We start from the raw sequence: 24733 nt of genomic DNA on the forward strand, positions 1-24733 counted from the left end.
CATCTGTTCTAATGTGTTGTTCAGTGCCTCTGTCTCCTTATTTTCTGTCTGGTTGATCTGTCCTTCAGAGTGAGTGGAGTATTGAAGTCGCCTAGAATAAATGCATTGCATTCTATTTCCCTTTTAATTCTTTAGTATTTGTTTCACATATGTAAGTGATCCTGTGTTGGGTGAATAGAGATTTATAATGGTTATACCTTCTTATTGGATTGACCGTTTATCATAGCGAAATGTCCTTCTTTGTCTCTTGTGATTTTCTTTGTTTTGAAGTCTATTTTGTCTGATACAAGTACTGTAACTCCTGCTTTTTTCTCCCTACTGTTGGCATGAAATATCTTTTTCCATCCCTTCACTTTTAGTCTGTGTATGTCTCTGGGTTTAAAGTGAGTCCCTTGTAGGCAGCATATAGACAGGTCTTGTTTTTTTATCCATTCAGTGACTCTATGTCTTTTGATTGGTACATTCAGACATTTAGGGTGATTATTGAAAGGTATGTACTTATTGCCATTGAAGACTTAAGATTCACGGTTACCAAAGGTTCAAGGGTAACTTCCTTACTATCTAAGAGTCTAACTTAACTCACTTAGTATGCTATTACAAACACAATCTAAAGGTTCTTTTTTTTCCTCCTTTTTCTTCCTCCTCCATTCTTTATATTTTAGGAATCATATTCTGTATTCTTTATTTATCCCTTGACTGACTTTGCAGGTCGTTGATTTAATTTTGCATTTGCTTGGTATTTAACTGTTGTGCTTTCTTTACTGTGGTTTTATTACCTCTGGTAACAGCTATTAAATCTTAGGAACACTTCCATCTATAGCAGTCCCTCTGATATACACTGTAGAGACAGTTTGTGGGAGGAAAATTCTCTCAGCTTTTGCTTATCTGGAAATTGTTTAATCCCTCCTTCAAATTTAAATGATAATCTTGCTGGATAAAGTATTCTTGGTTCCAGGCCCTTCTGCTTCATTTCATTAAATACATCATGCCACTCCCTTGCGGCCTATAAGGTTTCTGTTTAGAAGTCTGATGATAGCCTGATGTGCTTTCCTATGTATGTGATCTTATTTCTCTCTTTGGCTGCTTTTAACAGTCTGTCCTTATTCTTGATCTTTGCCATTTTAATTAGTGTATGTCTTGGTGTTGTCTTCCTTGGGTCCCTTGTGTTGGGAGATCTGTGCAACTCCAGGGCCTGAGAGACTATCTCTTTCTCCTGATTGGGGAAGTTTTTAGCAATTACCTCCTCAAAGACACTTTCTATCCCTTTGTCTCTCTCTTCTTCTTCTGGTACCCCTATAATACAAATATTGTTCCATTTGGATTAGTCATACAGTTCACTCAATATTATTTCATTCTTAGAGATCCTCTTTTTTCTCTGTGCCTCAGTTTCTTTGAATTCCTCTTCTCTAATTTCTATTTCATTTATCATCTCCTCCACCATATCTAATCTTTTAAAACCTTCCACAGTATGTTTCATTTCTGATACTGTGTTCCGTAATGATTGGATCTCCTACTGGAATTCATTTCTGAGTTCTTGAATATTTTTCTGTACCTCCATGAGCATGTTTATGATTTTTATTTTGACATCTCTTTCAGGAAGATTCATGAGATTGGTTTCATTTGACTCTTTTTCTGGTGTTTGTAGGATTTTGCTTTGAACTAGGTTCCTTTGTCATTTCATATTTGTATGTGGCACCCTCTAGTGCCCTAAGGCTCTACTTTCTGGAGCTGCTCAGCCACTGGAGCAATGTCGGGGATTGCAGGGGAATGGTGTTGGTGCCTGGGGGGAAGAAAGAGCTGTTTCCTGCTTCCTGGCTGCTATGCCTCTCTCCACTGCCAGAACCAGTGGGCCAAGCACACAGGTATAAGCCTCTATGCTTTGCATTTGTAGCTGCTGTAGGGGGGGCTTCCCTCTGGTTGGCTTGATGCCATGGCAGGGTTTGTTAGTTTGCCAGCCAGTTGCAGGCTGGCCAGGAGGAAGGCACAGCAGGCTGCATATCATGGTGGGGGGCCTTGGAGCTGCATTGCCAGCCAGCGGGCTGGAGCACCTGAAGGTCATGAAAGTTCCCAACCCTGTTCTGCAAGGTCTGCTCTTTTCTCCAGGTGTATGCAGTCTAGTGCAGCCTTCTTTCCTGTTGCTCTTTCAAGATTAGTTGTATTAATTATATTTTCATATTATATGCGGTTTTAGGAGGAGGCCTCTGTCTCACCTCTGACACCACCATCTTTCGTGTTACTTTTAATCTTCGGGGGGGAAAAAGTGGGATAACTTTCATTTCTAGGAATCTACTAATAACTAATAATTATGGGCCTCTGTTGAGAGTACAGGAAAAGCAAAATCCCTAGAAAGAATAAGTCTGCATGTATACATTCATTTTCTAGTTATTTCCAAGGGATATGCTTACAGAGATCTGCTCCCCTTTAATATAACAAGAAAAGCTGACTTTTTTCAAATCTTAGGGTTACTGGGTCACTTTGACCCTGGAAACAGTCAGATATCAACATTTTAATCAAAATTATACTTACACTGATGAATCCATTAATTTCTTCAACACTTTTCATTGCAGCCTTTCCAATAATTTTCCTTTTATTGAAATTACGTTTATTGAGGTCAATTATGTTGTATTGACACTATTAAGATTTAATTCATTCATATGTTTTAATGTTCAAATGAAACTTTGTCACCTGGAACTCCTGCTATTTACATTTTTTTTGTGGTCACTATTTCTTTCAAATCCATATAATGCAGGTCTAAGCTTGTGAGACAGAGTCTTGGGGAGAAAAAGAGGAGAATAGCAGAGAGTGAGAGAAGGAAACACAAAGAAAGAAGCAAACAGAGAAAAAGAGGCTGCAGTTGTTCTTGAGTCCTGATCTCAAAGGATGGGGAGACATGGCAGGGTCAAACTTATCTTGAAGAGCAGAAAGTCTCTAAGGAATTATGGCACCCACACAGAACTTGGGGAGACTGAGCTGTCCCAAGAATGATGTTGTAGAAATCTAATCAAGGGGACAACATGGTCATCATAATCTAGATTTCACAACTGTGCAGAGGCCTGGTGCACAGTTCTCATGTGAAGTGTCTGTTTTTGCTTATCTACTGCACTGGTCTTCAAAGTGTGGCCTGCAGAACCCTGGGGGAGGTCTTTGACATAAATACTGCTTTTATAGTAATAATAATAAAATAAACAAATAAAAATAATAGTAATACTTTGTTAACATTTGCACTGATGAACAAAAGTAATGGTGGGTATAGAACTGCTGGCATGTTACAATGGAGTCAAAGCAGGGACACCAAACTGCACTGGTAGCTACTGTAACTGTCACCAACACACACTTGCAGAAAGTTGCCACTTCAACTAAGAATGTTTTTGAATGAACAGAAAAAAACCTAATTTCATTAAATCTTTACCTTTGAGTATGGGACTTTTTAATACTCTGACCAAATGCAAAGTATACAGAGAGTACTTTTGCTCTATATTGAACTATGAGGGCTGTTCTAGGCAAACACATTTGTGGAATAGTATGAGCAGCAAGCTGACGCACCCACCTTCCCATGGAACACAATTTTTTCTTGGAAGAATGACAGACACACCATGATTATTCAGACTTAGATCTCTGGAAGACATTTTCTCAAAGGTTAGTGAAGTGAGTCTATCATTTTGAGGAAAACAATGGACCCTTTTGTGGCTGATTTTACTTTAAAATGAAAATCAGAATTCTGGAAAAGTTGCATCTACCACCTTGACAACTCCTAATACTTCCATATTTTGCCAGTGAGAATGGTGTGGTATTAACAAATGTGATTTTTTGATACTACATGCTGAAATGTGTCAACCTTTGGAAGATCTGCATAACCCCAAATTTTCCATACTACCAATTATGAACATATTATGAATCATAATGTGTAAAAACCATTTAATGTGAAAGATCAATGGATTTTAATATAACAGAGTATGAAAAGTTCACGGAATAGTTTCAGATTCCACATAAAATTAATTTTAATAAAGAAACTATAACTTTATACTTTAACACAGTTCTAAAGAATATTCAAAGTTATATGAAATGATTATTAAAAAATCCTCCCTTTTCCAAACACAAAGCTCTGTGAGGCCAGATTTTCTACATATACTTAAACCAAACAACATATTGCAACAGATATAATGCCGAAGAACATTTTAAGCTAGTTTAAAAGGACTTGCAAAAATGTAAAAGAATGCTGCTATTCTTACTATTGCACGTGTTTATATATAAAATATATAATATAAAAAATACAGTATAAAATATAAAATAATTTTATTCTTAAAAAAAGACTATTTGAGAAGTTCCAAGTAGTTACACCTCTTACCAAATCATTATCATTTTAGTAATTTAATAATTAAATTAATTAACACATATCCACAGATAGAGAGCCCCAAATAAATCTTTGTCCTTTGGGGGTCTTCAATTTTAACAAGTAAATGAGTCCTGCGACCAAAAAGTTTGAGAACCATTGCTCTCTTATGGTGAATAGTAATTCTTGGAGCTGTATTTCTCAATGTTTCTCCCAAAATACTAATCTCAGAACATGACTCATAATAAAAAGGCTCCACTCTGGAATAAGTTTGGAAAATTTGGAGAGCCATAACACATGCTATTCTTGGAGAGCTAAAACCCATCATTAGCCTGAGAGAGGCTCAGAGAAGTATGGCTGTGCTGTTTCATCTTATTTAAATCTGGTGTTTCCTCATGCCACCTGAGGCAGTTTGTGACTGCAGAGAACGAAGGTCCCCTGATCTTGGAGAAAGGATATACTGGCATTGTGGGAATCTACCATAACTCACCTTCCAGCCGGACCACCAGCGGTACCTTGAGTTCCAGCTCCCGGCAGGCTTTGGTGATCCCATTGGCAATGATGGCACAGTTGACGATTCCACCAAAAATATTGACGAGGATGGCTTCAACCTGTAATCAAAAGTAGGAAGGTGCCCATCAACACGCTGATTTCCAACACTTTCAAAAATAATTGGCTAAACAATAAATATGATTGAAATAAGAATCCTTATTTTTTGGTTTTAACACAGAACATAAAATATAAAACAAAAGGACTAGTTGATGTTAAGAAAGTTCTAACTTAGTAATGAATTAACAAATATCAATATATAACATTACCATATTAACTCATATTATCCCATCAATTTCTTCTCTCAAAATGAATCAATCACCACTCATTTATTACATTCTGTCTTCTGGTTTCTCTTATATTATTATCTGGAACTGTCCTTTTATGAGTAGTGTCATTTAAAATTTCATGCACGTATGTCTTCTCTCCCCAGGGTTTATACTTAAATTTTTTATCTGTCATGGTGCCTCATGGAGTATTTCAAAACTAGGAACTTACCAACTATTTTTTTGTCAAACATTTCCATGCTTCCTTAACACCTCTTTGATATGCTAAAGGCATAGTCTCAAAAGCTAGGGATAATTTAATTATCTCAGATTAGAACCTTTTTGAGTGATTGCAGTGTGGGGGGGACTTGATAATATGGGTGAATGTTGAAACCACAAGGTTGCTCATGTGAAACCTTCATAAGATTGTATACCAATGATTTAAAAAAAGTAAAGATCTCCAAAAGAATGAATACAAGCTCATACCACAAGTAAGAATGTAAGGAGTTATGCCATTGACTGGAATTTTTCACGAATGTAAATTTAAACCTTTCATGTTAACCTGTTTGTACATCTTCTATATTCAAAGACATGTTGGCCAAAAAAACACTGTGCTTGTCCTGACTTGATAAATAAGTATAAGAAAATCCTGTATAATTAACATGAAGAATGAGATAATGAAGAGAATTCATTATCTAGATAAATTGATAACACCCACAGAAAATGGCTATTCATCAAGCTGGAGGCCTCAAAACTCTAACAGAGTCACAATTTAATTGTGCTCCATTAACTGCAAAGCATATATGTTAAGTACTACATGCCATTTTTAAATCCTGTTATTTTAATATGCTAAATTAACTATACAAAACATGAGAAAAGAATGCTGTACATTTGTTCAGCACTTAATTGTTTTAGAAACTAGTGCCAATACATGAACTCTCATGTTTTATTACAATCTGTGCCAGAACCCTATTTAGTAAGTACAATGAGAGTTGGCCCTCTGTAGCTGATAAAGCCACTTAGAGAATTCACAACATGTCTCCCAGGGTTACATAACTACCATGAAGCAGTGGTGAGGCTCAAAGTCAGCTCTCTAGATTGTTTCATGACTCTTCATTCATGCCAGCTGCTAGGAATCTTGAATTTGCAAGGTACATACATTGTTTCTTGAACATGGTTTCCTCATCTAGAAAATGGAAATAATAGTACCTTGTCCATAAGATTGTGGAAAGGTCTAAATGAGATACCATGTGTGAAATGCTTAGTACATGCCTATAAAGTACTTAATGGATATTTACACTGCAACAAGCAATGATAAATGTAGACAGGTTACCTCAACAGCCAGTAAGAAGAAAACCTCTTTCAGTAGGCTACAGCTATGTTTAATTTGAATATAATAGAAACACAAATTTAATGAAGTTCAATAAAAAGTTAATGTCTTAAGAATAAAATAAATGAGCAATATTTTACAAACCAATTAGAGTTTGGGGCTACTCCCAAAAAAGAAATCTCACATTACCATTCACAGCAGTCCAACTGGTAAGCAGAAGTTTGCTTTCTAAAGACAGCTATTTAATGCCGTTAGCACTGGGGGCTTGGTACAGCAGTAGTTTCCAAATAGCTGTGGGGTGGAGAGGAACTTGCCAAAACAATGAGGAAAAAACACTCAAGAGCAATAATGACTCCACAGGGTCCAAGTGAGATAGATACTCAGAAACTGCAAGGCTCACTTGGGTGTGTAGAACTAGGCTTTCAAGTGAAAGACACGTAAGTACCTGCACATGTCTATGGTGTTCCAACCTGAACCTTCTTTAAGATGAGCTCAGATATTAACAACTTCTCCAAGAAATTTTCTTGCCTCACCAAGATAGAGTGAGTTATTCTGTTTAACCAATCTAAACAGCATGATAGTTCTACAGAGTATTTGTATTACATTTGACAAAAAAAATATGTGAAGTCATTTAAACAGGCAGGGGTAGAGGAAGCAAGAAGGGAAGATGCCTGTGACCCTGTGATCAAGGTTAGGCAGTGAGTGTATGACCTGGAGTGAGTGTCAAATGTTAGCTATAGATCTGGTGTTGCCTTGGTTGGTATCAGTGTCCATGAGTCTCCCATGTCAGTATCTTGGGTTTAATTAGCATCCAACATTTAAAGTAGATATTCTTCATACAGCAACTTGTACTTAAAAGTAAGCCAACCACTTGAACTGGTGCTGAACCCAAGGAAAAGCCCTCTTTTCCACAGTGGAGGAGTAACTGGCTTTGTAGGGTGTACTGAGGAATAGACCGTTGTTCTCCAGTGTAGTTTATTCACCTCTCACTCTGCATCTCCCTCCCCAGGATGCAACTCCCTTGTGTGGGTCACCTTAGTGCTCCTCAGCAAAAGGACTCCGCAGTCCTTCCACCCGCACCTTGCACCATGCATGACACAGCATAATCATCTAACAAATAACAGTTTCAAGAGTGAATGAATTAAATTAACTTCAGTAGACACCTAATGACCATCTCCCTTGTGCTGGGCACAGACTTAAGTGCTTGAGCTATGGAGATAAATAAGATACTATCGTTGTCTTCAAGGAATTCAAAGACTAGTTTTAAGAGCCAGACTAGTAAACTAACGATTGCAATCCTAGGTCTACAGATACCTCACAGACGGAAGATGAGGGCAGGGCTAGAGATGCAGACTGCAATGGCCACAGATGATTTTTGGAAGAGGCGATGTTATAGTTAACAAAGAGGGAAAGAGCAGGAACTCAAGCAGAAGGGAACAGCCAGGATGTAGGCAGACGTGTCACCCAAGTTGGTTCATTCAGGACCTACAGGTTGAATGGGGAAGTAACCTGAGATGTTGCAGCTGAGGTGGAGAGGAGCAAATGCCAGAGGCCAGGGATGGGAACTTGGCTCTTTCTGCTTATTGTTTCCTTTTCTAGAACTGAGTAAATACAAGTGTTGAAAGTAACCTTCCCTTGAGGGTAGAGGGGGAATGGTAGGAAACAGAGAGCTGGACAGAGAGGAGTAGTGCATGAGCAAACATGAGATGAAAAATACAGAATGCCCATGAGAGAGAGAGAACGAGAGAGAGAGAGAGAGAGAGAGAGAGAGAGAGAGAGAGAGAGAGAGAGAGAGAGAGAGAGAGAGAGAGAGAGAGAGAATGGAGAGAATGCAAAAGGGAGAGAGAACAAGCAGTGTGTTACAGAAAAAGAGAGAGTTTGACCATTACTATCAAAGCAGAAGTTTTATAAGAGCAACAGGACATACAAGTGCACAGGCTGTTTTAGGGAAGAGGACTGTTTGGGCCACGTGGTATACCATGGAGCATTAGGAGGAAAATCACCACCAGGGCAGACCCCACTCTGCCAGAGATGATGCCATTCTCTCCCACTATAAAATAATTTGCTGCAGTCATGCACTTTAATGGAAATTGATTTAAGGTTTCACTCTGGGTCAATTTCTATAATTAACTACTGTAATCTGCAATCTCAAACTGAGAATGAAATTAAGACAGTTTGAAAATGAAAGCCTTGTGACATCATTATTATTATTTAACATTTATAAAGTATGTCAAATTTGCCATGTGAGCCTTAGGTGTTCATTCATTACTACAACCACTAATTGCTGTTCCATGGCAATATCAAGAGCAACTTTGTTTTACAGTCTTTTTTTATTCCCTGGCAAAGAGAATGTTAAAATAAAAGTCAGTGCTAGGTCCATTTAAGGACCCAGAAATTCTCCTGGAACATTCCTAAGTGCTTTTATGAATAAAGGCTTTTCTAAATTCTCAGGTGAGAATTTGGAATTTATTGTTTCACAAAAGTAAAGATCATCTAGTGAGGCAGTTAACAGTGCTAGATACACTGCATAGGCCCATAGGCCCCAGACAATGACTCTCAGGGTGAGGTCTGCAGCAGCTGTCAGCAGCTGTGCAGGTGGTTGGGCAGTCCAAATGTAGGCTCTCCAAATGTCTGTGTGTGTTTGGCTTTGCAAAATACACTTTGGCTGCAGATTTTAATCCACAATTAAAAGTAAAGAATGGACTTCAAAAGAAGAAAAGCTACAGCCTTTGGTATTTATCAAGCTCCTTTCAACCCTAGATAAACAAATAACCCAACAAAAATCACTACCAAACCTCTTTTTGCAAAACATAATCCTTTTGAGTATCTGATGAACATTTGGGAATCCTAGTCAGACAAGTGCACACACTCTACAATTTTTTATTTTGGATAGTTTTAGGTAAGTCCTGTGACCAAACTTCTCCTATAGGATTTGGACTCAATGGTAGATAACGGCAAAGGTTAGCACACAGCATACACATAGCATAGGGCTATTAGCTTCAGGGGAATTATGAATTCTTTGCGATTATTTACAGAATTTTGTTTGAATGTGTATTTCATGAGAAAAGTGCCCATAATCTTTAAGAATCAAGATATTAATAATAATTGTGAACAACAGCAGCTAACATTTACTAGGCATTTAGCAGATGGTAGGCAGTATTCAAATTATTTTACATGTATTAACATGTTTAACACATGAGTAGTATATTAGGCAGATGTAATTATCCCCATTTGACTGAAAAGAAAAGGGCACTGAATTGGAGCATCACTGAAGCTGCAGCTTTATCTAGAAATGTCGAATGTCTCTCAAAGCCAGCAAAACTACAGCCTACAATATGTACTGTGTGTAGTATTTTTTCAGTCATTACCACAGCTGATTCTGTGAGGCAGATATTACTTATCCTATTTTGCAGATGAGAAAACCTAAAAGAGGTAAACAAGTTGAACCAAATTATGCGACCAGTATTTCCTTAGGATCAAAAATTCAGTTATTTGTCCTCAATGTTATTCTTACTCCTTTTAATGAAAGAAAAATAGTGCCAGATTGCTCAATAAAAAATTAGTCATTTATTCAAAATACATTCTGGAGGGCCTACTCTGTGCCAGGTTCTTCTTTAACCATTGTGTGTGGTCAGTTGCTAAACTGCAAATAAGATTCTAAAAACACGAAAAAAATGTTCTATATCTACATCTAAAGTTGCAAACTGTCCTAATGGTTCAGGGAGGGAAATGCTGAGTCTTCTGAGATCACAGGATGGGAACCAGGTAACACTGAGTGGTCAGGGAGGGTATCTTGAGGTAGTGACATTTACCCTAGGATCTGAAGGACAGTCAGGAAGACGCCATGTAGATTACTGTAAGAGGAATGAAAAACAAGCACCTCAAGTCAAGAGAATACCATGTGCAAAGGTCAAGAAGAGAACTGGCTACACTTAAGAGACTGAACAGAGCCTAGAGTATGAGATACCTGGAGCTTCAGAAGTGCAATGGTAGGAAATGAGACAGACCACCCTGGCAGGGGACAAATCACACAGTCTTCTTATAAACGTGATGAGGAGTTTTAGAAGACTGGTTTCGAACCACATACACAGACTTCAGGGAAACTGGGAAGAGAACTATGATTTATGCTGCAGCCATAATTGTTAACATTAACTTTGTAAAAGAGGTTTCAAGACCTCCATTTTATGGACAGACTGACTCTGAGAGTTTATGGTCTCAAAGCTGTTAAGCAGTCACAGTTCAAATCAAGGTCATTTTCATGATACCACATGCAGGGCCACCTGACACAGATGGGTGATCTTAGGGTTGCCACTGACACATACCAGGTAAATTTTTTCTGTTAAGGGCCAGTCAATAAATATTCTATGATTTGTGGGCCATTCTGTGCCTCAACTTCTCAACTCTGCCATTGAAGCATGGAAGTAGCCATAGACAATAAGTAAATGAATAAGAATGGCTCTCTTCCAATAAAACTTTATTTACAAGAACAAGCGGTGGGGCAGATTTGGCCCACAACCCAGCATTTGCCAACTCCTGAACCACAGATATACGATGTGGTTCATGTTCGCTGCCCAGTTCACTGGAACCATCACCCTTCCTTCTCTGCATCATCTGGTATTTCTTTAATAGCACTTTTCAGATTTTAATGTCTCTTCCTTTGTTGTATCATTTTCTTGCTGTCACTGACAACATTAAGATACCTAAGCTGTAGTGAGTGGTTGATTAAATAAATGCCAATTCTAATATATTTCTTTCAAACAAAATGTGTACCTTTAACAAGTTCATGAAATTACTTGAATGCCTTTACTTTATTCTTTTTCTCTCCCTGACATTAGCTGGAAGCTAATAGAAAGACTTCACCAATAAGCAAGCCATTTTGTAACAGTTATTGCAAATGGCTAAGTACTGTACTGCATTTAAAACAGACTGTAGCATATACATTAAACACAGTAAATTCATCTGTTGAGTTTGGCCTCTGTTTACTACAATCCAGCATGCTAACTTAATTGCACTGCAGTGGGCATTGTTGATAAAAATCAAGCAAGCATGTTTATATTAGGCAAGATAAGGACTTTTTAAACATTACAAGTTATTTTAATTCTGAATCTTGTTCTTGTTTAAGAATCTGTTTTTGTGGAACTACCTTTCTCTTTTTTGTTGTTGTTTTCATTTTCCTGCTGAATTCTAATCATGCCTTCTAATCCATTGGCAGACAACGAAGGAAAATAAATGGTGAGGGAAATTAGATGCAGCTTGGATAATTGGTGTTTGTATGCCTGGCTTTAATAAAAATACTCGGCTAAATTAGAGGGGACTCTAAATGGATTCAGTCAATAAAGAAGTGATTCAGGTGAGGAATTCAATCTTGGGCTTTGTTGTAAACTTACAAATAAGCAGACAGATCAGTTCAATTGGGATGAGCTGCTCTAGCTTGCTTATCCACCTTTCGCTTGTTCTTGAAATTTGACATGATTTTCTTTTGTACAAATTTAAACACCAGGATCCTTCCACTAAAGCAAATGATGTACCCCCAACATTGGTACAAGAATAACAGTATTTCTTGGAAAACACTCCCACCTTGCCCTTATAATTTCTTCCAAGGAAAAGATACTCTGATGAGCTCACAATCCAGCCTGAAAAAATCTCATAATCAAAAGGAAATATCTTAAACATTGCCCTTAATACCAAACAACATTTTGGTATTTTTAATAAGTCAAGATAAACCCATTTCTAAAACTGCATGGAAATGACATCTGTTGGGATGAACAATATTTGCACAGAGAGCCAAGTTTCCATCAAGCTTGACCTCTGAGAACAGCTTAAGGTGAACCAAGGGAAATGTCTAATTTGTCCTTCATTTATCTATTCTCTTCTGCCTGAATTCTGCACCCTACTTACATCCTGCAATCGTCTCCTTCCTTCAATAAGTAAAATGATACAGAGGATGAACATTTATTGAATGTCAATATTCGTAGGTGCTAGGAATCACGTACTACGACTTACCCTGGGTAATAAAACTGAGACTCGGACAGCTTAAATAACTTGTTCAAAGGCACAGAGCTACTAAGTGATGGAGCTGAGATTTGGACCAAGTCAGTATAACTTCAAAGCCCATCGTCTTTTTACAACCTCTGGCTGCCTCTCTAAAACCAGGGACTTTCTTGATTAGTCAAGAGCCCTAGCTCTACTTAGCTCCTATTTCTAAGCTTCAAGGGCATGCTTCTGAGTCATATTCTGTGCCCAACTATTTCTTGCTTTCAAATCGCACTGTTCCACTAAAATGGATCAGAGGTAAGGTATCTATACAGTTTTGTGGACCAATGAGTTCAGTTCTTCACAACACAGTGTATTTCCTGTTTACTGATAAAAGAGTTGTCCAGAGCTTGTGGTTTGAAATCCCTATTTAGATGGGCCTCTGAAGTGGTGATCATGGCATAAGCATAGGTCCTCGTCTTCAAAACCTAGAGTCTGTCCTGAACTGAGGTAAATGTCCCTACAAGTCCCCTCTCTACAGACTAAGAAACCCCCTTTCCCCTTTCTGACATACTGAAGTTTATCCTTTTGCCACATTATTATTTCTAATTCTCAACACAAATTCTAATGGAGAATTATGCCACTTAAAACATCACTGTTAATACAGATTTTAAATACCAGGTGATGGAATGGCCTGGAAGGTAGGTCACTCTGTGTGAGAGGCTGTCTGGGCTGCTGGGCTGAGAGAGATGACGGGTCAGGCCCTGGTTCAGTGGGAGAGATCTGTGGTTATCAACTGCCCACCATGCCAGTGGAGGAGAATTAAATGAAGCAGTACATATTTGTCTCTCTAACTTTGGAGTTACGTAACACACGTTTTAATCATTAGAACTGAAAGATCTAGTCTGTCAACCCTGTGCCTCCTTTAATGGCTTTTACAAAGAAAATATCATATGGTATGGAAACCCAATTCACATCCAGCGTAATCACTACAATCTCATTAATTATGCATATTTGAGTACATCAAAACCAAAAAAAAACATTTGAATAGTGACTTCCAGCACTAGATAGGACCAAGCCTCCTTCCATTATGAATACTGGTTTTTTTAAACAGGCTTAAATTCCATGAATGCTGGACCATGTAAATTATAAAGCCTACTTTTTCACAAGATGAGCACTATCTCCTTAAGTTAAAGCTTTTTGAAGTTTATTCTATGATGCATTAGGACTACGTAATGCCTCATAAAAAAATATCATCTGGTCAAATAGGATGGATTCTAGGTGATGACAGTTTTAGCAGATGATCTGTGTTCTAACTTATAGCACCCTATTTTACTCATTTTCTACAAAAGAGTCAAAGCATTAGAAATTTGATCCCCAGAGAGCTGACAAGAAAGGTGTTCAGGAGCTGGTGATTTGGATGCTATGTGGCACAGGGAGCTAAAGTCCTTCTCTCCAAAGATACCAATCATTTCACTACTGGGATTATAATTATAAATACCTGCAAAATTGGAAGACTTTGATAATTAAGGATACCAACTATGAATGTCTCAGCCAGTCACAAGATGGGATACAAAAGCTTCTCCAAGCAAACACTGGGGTTGTGGTTAAGTTAGCTAATAACAGGAAACAGTAAAAGGAAAAATCTAAAGACAGAAATACTGATTGGCACTGTAAGCATGCTCAGGGCACAAGAAGTTAAAAGGACTGAAGAACATGAGATCTGAGAGACCAATGCAGGCATATTTTTTTTATCTTTTACAGGAACATTTCCCATATCCTTTTGAACTAAGAATCAGAACCACTGCCAGGATTACAAAAACCACTTGGACATTTAGAATGGCAAATGCAAGATTCTTTTCGAGTGGTGTGTGTTTAAGAGAGCCCTTGCAAAACTACTAAGATGTGTAATTTGGCCGCAAAGCCATCTGAAGCTAAAAGGCAAAAAAAAAAAAAAAAAAGCAAGGAGATTTTGGTCTTACCCTTTCACCAGGAAGCATGAAAAGGCTAAAAACAAAGATAAAGACAAAAAAATACAATTGCCACTTAAAAAATGAGCTACTAGAATTGACGGGTAAGAAATATTTTGGTAACAAAACTGCCTTCTTAGCTTAACAGGTAATTGCTTTCAAGGCAGGATAAGATACTCATTGTTCATAATGCAATGTCTATACATTATTTCTAATGGGAGTTACATTGGTGCAGATTAAGAATATTTATTGGCACATTCTTTCTGAGCAGTATTTTGTCCAATCATCTCAGACACATGTCATCTTGATGAATGTGAATATGTATACTCCATCATCATTTGTTGGAGACTTAATATAGAGAATACTCATAAAATTGGCAACTTGATGAAGACCCATTTATTAATCTATAAATGGGATGTCTATTCATCTATTGTTGTAACATAATAGTCTCCACAGGATAACTGTTCCTGCAGAAGAGGATAAAAACCTGCTTCTATGGGTGATTCTCCACTTTACTCATGATTGACATCAATTAAAAAAAAAAAAGAGCTAAGAACCACACGGATTCACATTTCACACCACAAAGAAATGAAGATAAATTTAGTTAATAGCAAAACCCACAGTTTCTGTAAATAACAAATCTAATGTAAGATGAAGGTGGCATATAATGATTCTATGACACTTCACACATCTGTTCAAATAAACCTATTTGATTATTTAGTTTTCTGGAAAAACAAAAGGTAGACAAAGACTCAAATCAAAACCCCTAATGAATAAATACCTGACTGGGAAAAGTAAAAATATAAGCTTTCTGCTAAGATCTTAATATGTTTTAGCTATTTATTATACACTAAAATTTATATTAAAATTGTTGTAAGTAAAACTATTTTAAAGACACAAGTATGCATGTCTTCTCATAACAGAGCTCACCAGTATATTTGTGAAAATGATCTTACTGTCAAATTTCTTTGAGAGAACAAGCTCCCAATTTTGCCCTATAATCCTACTTTTCTTTCTGTTCATCCCAGAAAAATGACCTCCAACCCCAGATTCTTAAACTCCAAATAGGTCATGGAAGATAATAGTATTCTTTAGCATCAAAATGTAAATTCACATATATTGAGAAAATAAATACAACAAACTCCAAGAAAGTTACCCATGACAACATTTGTAATTCTAAAAATCCATACTCCATTTGAATTAGGGTTTCTCTAGAGCCCCCAGGCAGGATGGTGCCTGGTGCTATTAAAGATCAGGAAGGAAGGAATCTACAGAATTCACTTTACATCTACAAGCAGCAACAGATGTCCCTGTCACCAAAACATCTTCAGCTGTAGACAATATTCCAAAATTACTGATATCAATGTCTGACCTTGCTGTAATCTGTTGTGTGGATGTCCGATCTATTTGTCTAGCTGCTCAGCAAATGTCAGAATACCATGTCTGGAGCAAATCAAAAATTGGCAAAGCACTCCCCACAGCCTGCTAGGAATGAAATGTAACAAAGCTCTTTTCACCTCAAAATGTCTAAATAACTAGTTGGCCACACCCTCTCCCACCTGCATTAACCTTCTGTAGACCTCAGAGTTTGCAAATTGATAGACTCCCTTCAAAAGGATTCTGGAATAGTCTATCCCCATGTTCAATCAACAATCAAAAGGATGTCATTTGGGACCTGTTTGTGCTGTAGATTTGTGTGCTTCTCCAGATCTTTCCCCCTCTCCACCTTCCTCCATTTGGCCAAGGAAGGCTGCCTCTATGGGCTACAGCAATGGGTTCCTTCTTTTCCCACCTGGCATTGGGAAGCCTTGACCAGAGGAGAGGGAAGTTGGGGTGTTCATACTCTTTCAGGTCTCTCCCAGCAAGGTTGTTTTGAATGGCTGTGTCCCTCCACAAAGTCACTGATCATGGATAAAGAAGATGTGGTACATATACACAATGGAATATTATTCAGCCATAAGAAGAAAACAAATCCTACCATTTGCAACAACATGGATGGAGCTAGAGGGTATTATGCTCAGTGAAATAAGCCAGGCAGAGAAAGACAAGTATCAAATGATTTCACTCATCTGTGGAGAATAACAACAAAGAAAAAACTGAAGAAACAAAACAGCAGCAGACTCACAGAATCCAAGAATGGACTAACAGTTACCAAAGGGAAAGGAACTGGGGAGGATGGGTTGGAAGGGAGGGATAAGGGGGAAAATGGGGCTTTACAATTAGCACACATAATGTAGGAGGTTGGGGACATGGGGAAGGCAGTATATACAGAAAAGGCAAGGAATGATTCTATAGCATCTTACTACACTGATAGACAGTGACTGCAATGGGGTATGTGGGGGGGGCTTGATAATAGGGGGAGTCTCGTAACCATCATGTTGTTCAAGTAATTATAACTTAATGATATAAAAAAAGTCACTGATCATCTTACAAAAGCCTTCATTACAGACTTGATTCTGGTCAAGTAACCAACCTCTTTCCTCTTCCTTTGTTTAGGAATATAAGAGGTCCCAGGTTGCTTTCTGTGGTTGCTGTACTTTGTCTTACGGTTCCTGTATCCCCTACCCACACCCTCGTTATCAATTCCTATGGAAATAAACTCTCCTCCATTTACCAGGAGTTGACTGAGTCATCATTTCCTGGTGGCACAGATAACAACATCTTATTTTAACAAACCCAGCTTGAATTTGAGAAAATCCGATCCTTAGAATTTTCTAGAACTTGAACATTAATTTTGTTTAGTTTTCTCCTCTCTACAACATGTCCATGGTTTAAGAGTTAAACAATAAAATAAGAGTAAAAAAAAAATAAAATTGAACACTCTCAGCTCAAGCCATTTAATGAGTATAATCAAAGACTTTCTTTGGTTCTTTTTGGGAGATGGCTAACACCTAAGAATCTAAAATTATTGTTCATTAACTGTCTGGATCTACACCCAAGGTAAAGACAGAAAAAGGAAAAAAAGCCAAATGTTTTATTATCTTGGGTCCTATCCATTATAAATGACAAATGATAGCCTGTTAGGTGAAAACGAGCTTCTCAGCACTGATGTGGCTTCATCTGGTTTATTAGCTGTGAACAAAAACTGAGGAAGGCCCATCTAGAAGGTGACTTGCAAACCTCATTTTCAGTATAATGAAAGATGGGCTCAATCAGTCCAAATCTACATGTGGCCTACCAACCTGTCTAAAGAAGGAACACAAGTAACATGGGGACAAACCTGAAAAGATGGTTAATAAGTAAAAATTGTAGGTACGCAGCCTTGGACAAAAAATGAGTTTAATTTCCCTGAAATTTCAATGACCCAAGTACAAGTTCTGGCCTTACATTTATCTCAAAAGTCACATCCGTTTTGTCAAGTAAATAAACCATATAATTGAACTGTTTAATAGTCAACAATAAAGTAAACTCCAATGGAATATATATAGGATGGCTTAACAACCATGAAAAAACATGGGGAAGGAAACAGAAGCTTTCCAATTACCTAAGTTTCCAGGCTTGAGCAGCACATGGTAAGGCTGGGCATAAAGACATATTGAAGTCCACTTGATACACACAAGTACTTGCTTTCTTGACAGGCTAGACCTCCCTTTTATCTTCCCTACACCTGTAACCGTCCTGTATTCTCTGAAATAAAGACAAAATTTCCCTTCTTTGCAGAAACCCACCTTACCCATGCCCCTCAGCAAGGGATTGTTTCATGAATGTGTATTTTCCTTTGTGCTAAATCTAAAAAGCAGTCTTGAATCTACTTAATGCCTGTTCAGGTCCTACCAAAGTAGAAGCTCCTTGGATTGACAGACACATTTTTATAAATACCTTGAAGTATCTCCTTTTTATTTCTTTTTATTTTTAAGATTATTCTGAATACCCTAAATTTTCACTCCAGAAACCTTGGGAGTGTGGGAGAGTCTTCTGAGTTGTTCAAGTCTAGCTAAGGTCATTCCTCATGTGTCTTGTTTACGCAGACTGATCGACACTTTCCACAATGCCCATTCCTGCCACACAGTGTGATCTGTAGTTTCCTTTCACACCATGCCATCTAGCTACACTGTCAAGTTCTTATCAGCTAGCTGGAAGGATAATATTGGGCCAGGTGTGTCTGAGATGAAGAATTCCTGCTCCGTTTCATGCTGTGTTCGTTAAGGGCTGCCTTTATAGATGCATGGGGGCCTTGAAGTTGGAGGTACCTGTTATGGGAGACTATATTGACTGCTAAACTACAGCTTACTAGTCGTTAATTGGAGAGAGGGGTTGCAAATTTAACACCCTTGAGGACCAGGCAGGAGAGAGTAAAGGAGTAAAGACAGCCTGGAATAAGACAACAGAAAATAGTTAAACATGCTAGAGAAGACATGCTTTTTTCTAAAGAGGCAGTTGCTACATAATCCATCCAATTTTTCCCATGGGAATGTGAGCCTAGTGTGCCCAGACATTTGCACTTACCCAAGTCAGAAATCTGGATATCTAACAACACCCAGCTTACTAAAGAAAATGTATCTGAGAGCTGCATCTGTCCTTGGAGCTTTACAATGGTAGCTGCCTCACCTCCCAGGCATATCGGCGCCCTGAAAAATGCTTTTTAGACCAGCATGCTCCTTTCCTGCTGCCACCCTCTCCACGGTTCTTGGATTTTTCCTCTCTCCCGAAGTATTTTAAATCTCTGCATATAATGAAATATTCTGGGGGAAAACTTCTATGTGTGAATGTAGGGATATAGAAAAAAGCAATAGAGAGAGAGAGAGAGTAAAAATTAAGCAAGTTGATGAGATAGCAGCAGGATTTCTTAGGCCAAAGAAGAAGGAATGAAGAGTTGCAGAGTATGAATCCCCAGAAAGCAACAACACTGCTAAAGCCAGAAACAGTCGCTGACACTTATTGATAACCTTTTTTAGATGCCAGGCACTTTTCTAAGTATTTTAGATGTGCTGCCTGACTTATATCTCACTACGACCCTATGAGGAAAGCAATCATTTTCCCTACTTTACAGATGACACACAACTCAGATGTTAGGAGGTTTCCCCAAGGTCACACACCTAGAGAGTGACAGACTCTAGCCTGGCTGCAGAGTTACTATGCCATACTGCCTGCCCTACCCTCTGGCCAGTCAACACCTTCAGTCACCCCACTGGAGTGACATAGCACACACCCTTGGCAGAGCCAAAATTATCTTTTATACACACATAAATCCAACCTGAAGGGAAAAATCCTTTCATGAATATTATCTTCTGCAATGGTTTTAAAATCTGTCCACAAATTCTTTAATATCCTCCCATCAATGTGGAGAGCTGAAATTTCCAGCTCTTGAGTGTGGGCTAGACTTAGACATTCACTTTAAATGAAGAGAATATGGTAGAAGTGAGCATTTGCAGATTTTGAGAACAGGTTACAAAATAAACTGGGGCCTCTTCTTTTTTAATTTTTTTTATTTTGGTATCATTAACCTGCAATTACATGAAGGATATTATGTTTACTAGGCTCCCCCCTTCACCAAGTCCCCCCCGCATCTCTGTTCACAGTGACTGTCCATCAAAATAGTAAAATGTTGTAAAATCACTACTTGTCAACAAGTTCTCAGTCACTGTCCTTCAACATAGTAAGATGCTGTAAAATCACTACTTGCCTTCTCGGCGTTGCACAGCCCTCCCCGTGCCCCACAACACTATACATGCTAATCGTAATGCCCCGTTTCTTTTCTTCCCACCCTTATCCCTCCCTTCCCAACAGTCCTCCCCAGTCCCTTTCCCTTTGGTAACTATTAGTCCATTCTTGGGTTCTGTGCTTCTGCTGCTGTTTTGTTCCTTCAGTTTTCTTTTGTTCTTATACTCCACATATGAGGGAAATCATTTGGTACTTGTCTTTCTCTGCCTGACTTACTTCACTGAGCATAATACCCTATACCTCCATCCATGTCGTTGCGAATGGTAGGACTTGTTTTTCTTACGGCTGAGTAATATTCCATTGTGTATATGTACCAGATCTTCTTTATCCAATCATCTAGTGATGGACATTTAGGTTGCTAATAGGGGTGCATCTGTCTTTTTCAAACTGGAGTGCTGCATTCTTAGGGTAAATTCCTATAACTGGAATTCCTGCGTCAAATGGTATTTCTATTTTGAGCATTTTGAGGAACCTCCATACTGCTTTCCACAATGGTTGAACTAATTTACATTCCCACCAGCAGTGTAGGAGGGTTCCCCTTTCTCCACAACCTTGCCAACATTTGTTGTTGTTTGTCCTTTGGATAGTAGCCATCATTACTGGTGTGAGATGATTATCTCACTGTGTTTTTTTTTTTCTTTTTTTGAGAGGAAATCTCTAATATTTATTGATCAAATGGTTGTTAAAAACAATAAAATTCTGTATAGGGGAGTCAATGCTCAATGCACAATCATTAATCCATCTCAAGCCTAATTCTCGTCAGTCTCCAATCTTCTGAAGCATAACGAACAAGTTCTTAGATCGTGAACAAATTCTTACATAGTGAATAAGTTTTTACATGGTGAACAGTACAAGGGCAGTCATCACAGAAACTTTTGGTTTTGATCACGCATTATGAACTATAAACAATCAGGTCAAATGTGAATATTTGTTTGATTTTTATACTTGATTTATATGTGGATCCCACATTTCTCCCTTATTATTATTTTTATTTTTAATAAAATGCTGAAGTGGTAGGTACATGCAAGACAAAGGTAGAAAACATAGTTTAGTGTTGTAAGAGAGCAAATGTAGGTGATCAGGTGTGTGCCTGTAGACTATGTGTTAATCCAAACTAGACAAGGGCATTAAAACATCCACGGATGCAGAAGATTTCCCTCAAAACAGGGGGACTGAGGTTCTAAACCTCACCTCCGTTGATCCCCAATTTCTCAACTGATGACCCCACTGCGACTGTGCCTGTCTTAGGTTGTTCCTCCCTTGAGGAATCTTACCCATCTCTGGCTAACCAGTCATCTTCCAGGGCCATACAGGGAAATGTAAAGTTGGTAGGTGAGAGAGAAGCCATATTGTTTGAAAAGGTTAGCTTTTTACTTCTTTGCATATTTATGCCCTGTGGCTTCTATGCCCAGCATTTGTCTTGAGGTATCTTTACCACGTGGAGGGATTATGATACTCGGTAAATTCGATATGAGGCACGAATTCTATATAAGGGTTGTAATTAGGAAGGAAGAAGAAAAGCTATAGAGGTAGCAGACGTAAGAAAACATGGGAGGATTGGTTATTTCTTTGACATATCTTCTTGTGGAGTAACTTAAGCATGTATAGGTTTTAAACTACAAATTAAATTGTGCACACACATTAACATAATAGGAATACAGTTACATAACCAAAGCAGATCTATAATTACCAGCCATCTCCACTGAAGCCAAGAAAACCAGTTAGGCACCCTAGGCATTTGTGAAAATTTGTCTATGATATAATGGATATTGTCCAACTGTACTTGAACAGTCTGAGAGAAATCAGACAAATTAAAACAACCCATTTCTGGGAACTGTTCACATCCCATAAGTCCTTTTAATAGTAGATAGTCTGTAGTTGTAAGATTTTGGAGCGCTACAACTTGCACTTCTCCTAATTCTTGGTTGAGATCCAACAGTATAGATCCAGTCAAATTTGTTGTTTTACTGAAAGCACAGGCCTGCTTAGATATCTCCTTCTTCATTCCCATGGCAAGTCCAGGAACCGGTGGGATGGATGCAGCTACAACTGCAGCATCACGCGGATCTTTGTGGAGATTTTTTGATGATCATCTTCTGGTATAAGTCTTCCAGAGAGTGCTGATGTTGGAAATTCTTCTTCATATCGTATCTTAGTTCATTTCCTGGGTAGCCAAATTAGGCTTTGATTCTCTGTATAAACAAACAGACCCTTTGTCCACACTTTGATATGTCCTTCATACCATTGGGCAGAACCCATTAGAGGTCACCACTCAGGAACTGCTGTTTTTTTTTTTAAGAGAAAGGAATATTATCAGAAAAGTGTACCGCCATACCCGATCATCTGACACCCTTTAAGTGATCGAAATTAAGCATATTTAAAGCATGCATTAATCATTGATTTACAGTTAGTTTTATCCTATGAAGGAGTAATCCCTTTTCTTTCTTTGTTTTTTTTATCTTTAATCTACACTTACATGAAGAATATTATGTTTACTAGGCTCTCCCCTATACCAGGTCCCCCCTATAAACCACTTTACAGTCACTGTCCATCAGCATAGCAAAATGTTGTAGACTCACTACTTGTCTTCTCTGTGTTGTACAACCCTCCCCTTTCTCCCTCCACCCCTATGCATGCTAATCTTACTACCCCTTTATTTCTTCCCCCCCACCCCCCTTATCCCAACCTACCCACCCATCCTCCCCAGTCCCTTTCCCTTTGGTACCTGTTAGTCCATTTTTGGGTTCTGTAATTCTGCTGCTGTTTTGTTCCTTCAGTTTTTCCTGTGGAGTAAAATCATTTGGTATTTCTCTTTCTCCACTTGGCTTATTTCACTGAGCATAATACCCTCCAGCTCCATCCATGTTACTGCAAATGTTAGGATTTGCCCTCTTCTTATGGCTGAGAAGTATTCCATTGTGTATATGTAGCACATCTTCTTTATCCATTCATCTATCGATGGACATTTAGGTTGCTTCCAATTCTTGGCTATTGTAAATAGTGCTGCGATAAACATAGGGGTGCATCTGTCTTTCTCAAACTTGATTGATGCAATCTTAGGGTAAATTCCTAGGAGTGGAATTCCAGGGTCAAATGGTAGGTCTGTTATGAGCATTTTGATGAACCTCCGTATTCTTTTCCACAATGGTTGAACTAATTTACATTCCCACCAGCAGTGTAGGAGGGTTCCCCTTTCTCCACAGCCTCACCAACATTTGTTGTTGTTTGTCTTTTGGATCGCAGCCATCCTTACTGGTGTGAGGTGATATCTCATTGTGGTTTTAATTTGCATTACTCTGATAATTAGCGATGTGGAGCATCTTTTCATGTGTCTGTTGGCCATCTGTATTTCTTTTTTAGAGAACTGTCTGTTCAGTTCCTCTGCCCATTTTTTAATTGGATTATTTGTTTTTTGTTTGTTGAGGCATGTGAGCTCTTTATTTATTTTGGACATCAAGCCTTTATCAGATCTGTCATTTACAAATATATTCTCCCATACTGTAGGGTTCCTTTTTGTTCTATGGATGGTGTCTTTTGCTGTACAGAAGCTTTTCAGCTTCATATAGTCCCACTTGTTCATTTTTACTGTTGTTTTCCTTGCCCAGGGAGATATGTTCAAGAAGAGGTCACTCATGTTTCTGTCTAAGAGATTTTTGCCTATGTTTTTTTCCAGGAGTTCAATGGTTTCATGACTTACATTCAGGTCTCTGATCCATTTTGAATTTACTTTTGTATATGAGGTTAGACAATGGTCCAGTTTCATTCTCCTACATGTAGCTGTCCAGTTTTGCCATCACCATCTGTTGAGGAGACTGTCTTTTCGCCATTGTATGTCCATGCCTCCTTTATCAAATATTAATTGACCATATATGTCTGGGTTAATGTCTGGAGTCTCTAGTCTGTTCCACTGGTCTGTGGCTCTGTTCTTGTGCCAGTACCAAATTGTCTTGATTACTATGGCTTTGTAGTAAAGCTTGAAGCTGGGGAGTGAGATCCCCCCTACTTTATTCTTCTTTCTCAGGATTGCTTTGGCTATTCAGGGTCTTTGGTGTTTCCATATGAATTTTTGAATTATTTGTTCCAGTTCATTGAAGAATGTTGCTGGTAATTTGAGAGGGATTGCATCAAATCTGTATATTGCTTTGGGCAGGATGGCCATTTTGACAATATTAATTCTTCCTAGCCAGGAGCATGGGATGAGTTTCCATTTGTTAGTGTCCCCTTTAATTTCTCTTAAGAGTGACTTGTAGTTTTCAGGGTATAGGTCTTTCACTTCCTTGGTTAGGTTATTCCTAGGTATTTTATTCTTTTTGATGCAATTGTGAATGGAATTGTTTTCCTGATTTCTCTTTCTATTGGTTCATTGTTAGTGTATAAGAAAGCTAAAGATTTCTGTGTGTTAATTTTGTATCCTGCAACTTTGCTGTATTCCGATATCAGTTCTAGTAGTTTTGGAGTGGAGTCTTTAGGTTTTTTTATGTACAATATCATATCATCTGCAAATAGTGACAGTTTAACTTCTTCTTTACCAATCTGGATTCCTTGTATTTCTTTGTTTTGACTGATTGCCATGGCTAGGACCTCTAGTACTCTGTTAAATAACAGTGGGCAGAGTGGGCATCCCTGTCTAGTTCCCGATCTCAGAGGAAAAGCA

The 24733-nt window shown here is 38.3% G+C and overlaps 1 protein-coding gene across 5 annotated transcripts in view; it reads right to left on the reverse strand.

Moving 5' to 3' along the window:
* The window catches only part of SUCLG2 (succinate-CoA ligase GDP-forming subunit beta), a 578416-nt gene that overhangs the window by 306663 nt on the left and 247020 nt on the right, over positions 1-24733 (reverse strand). For all 5 annotated transcript variants that reach the window (XM_073230875.1, XM_073230874.1, XM_073230876.1 and 2 more), the window contains one exon: positions 4821-4941. In XM_073230875.1, coding sequence (XP_073086976.1) covers positions 4821-4941 — 121 coding nt within the window. The remainder of the gene's footprint in view (positions 1-4820; positions 4942-24733) is intronic.

Source organism: Manis javanica, chromosome 3 (assembly GCF_040802235.1).
Source record: "Manis javanica isolate MJ-LG chromosome 3, MJ_LKY, whole genome shotgun sequence".
Taxonomy (NCBI): Eukaryota; Metazoa; Chordata; class Mammalia; order Pholidota; family Manidae; genus Manis; species Manis javanica.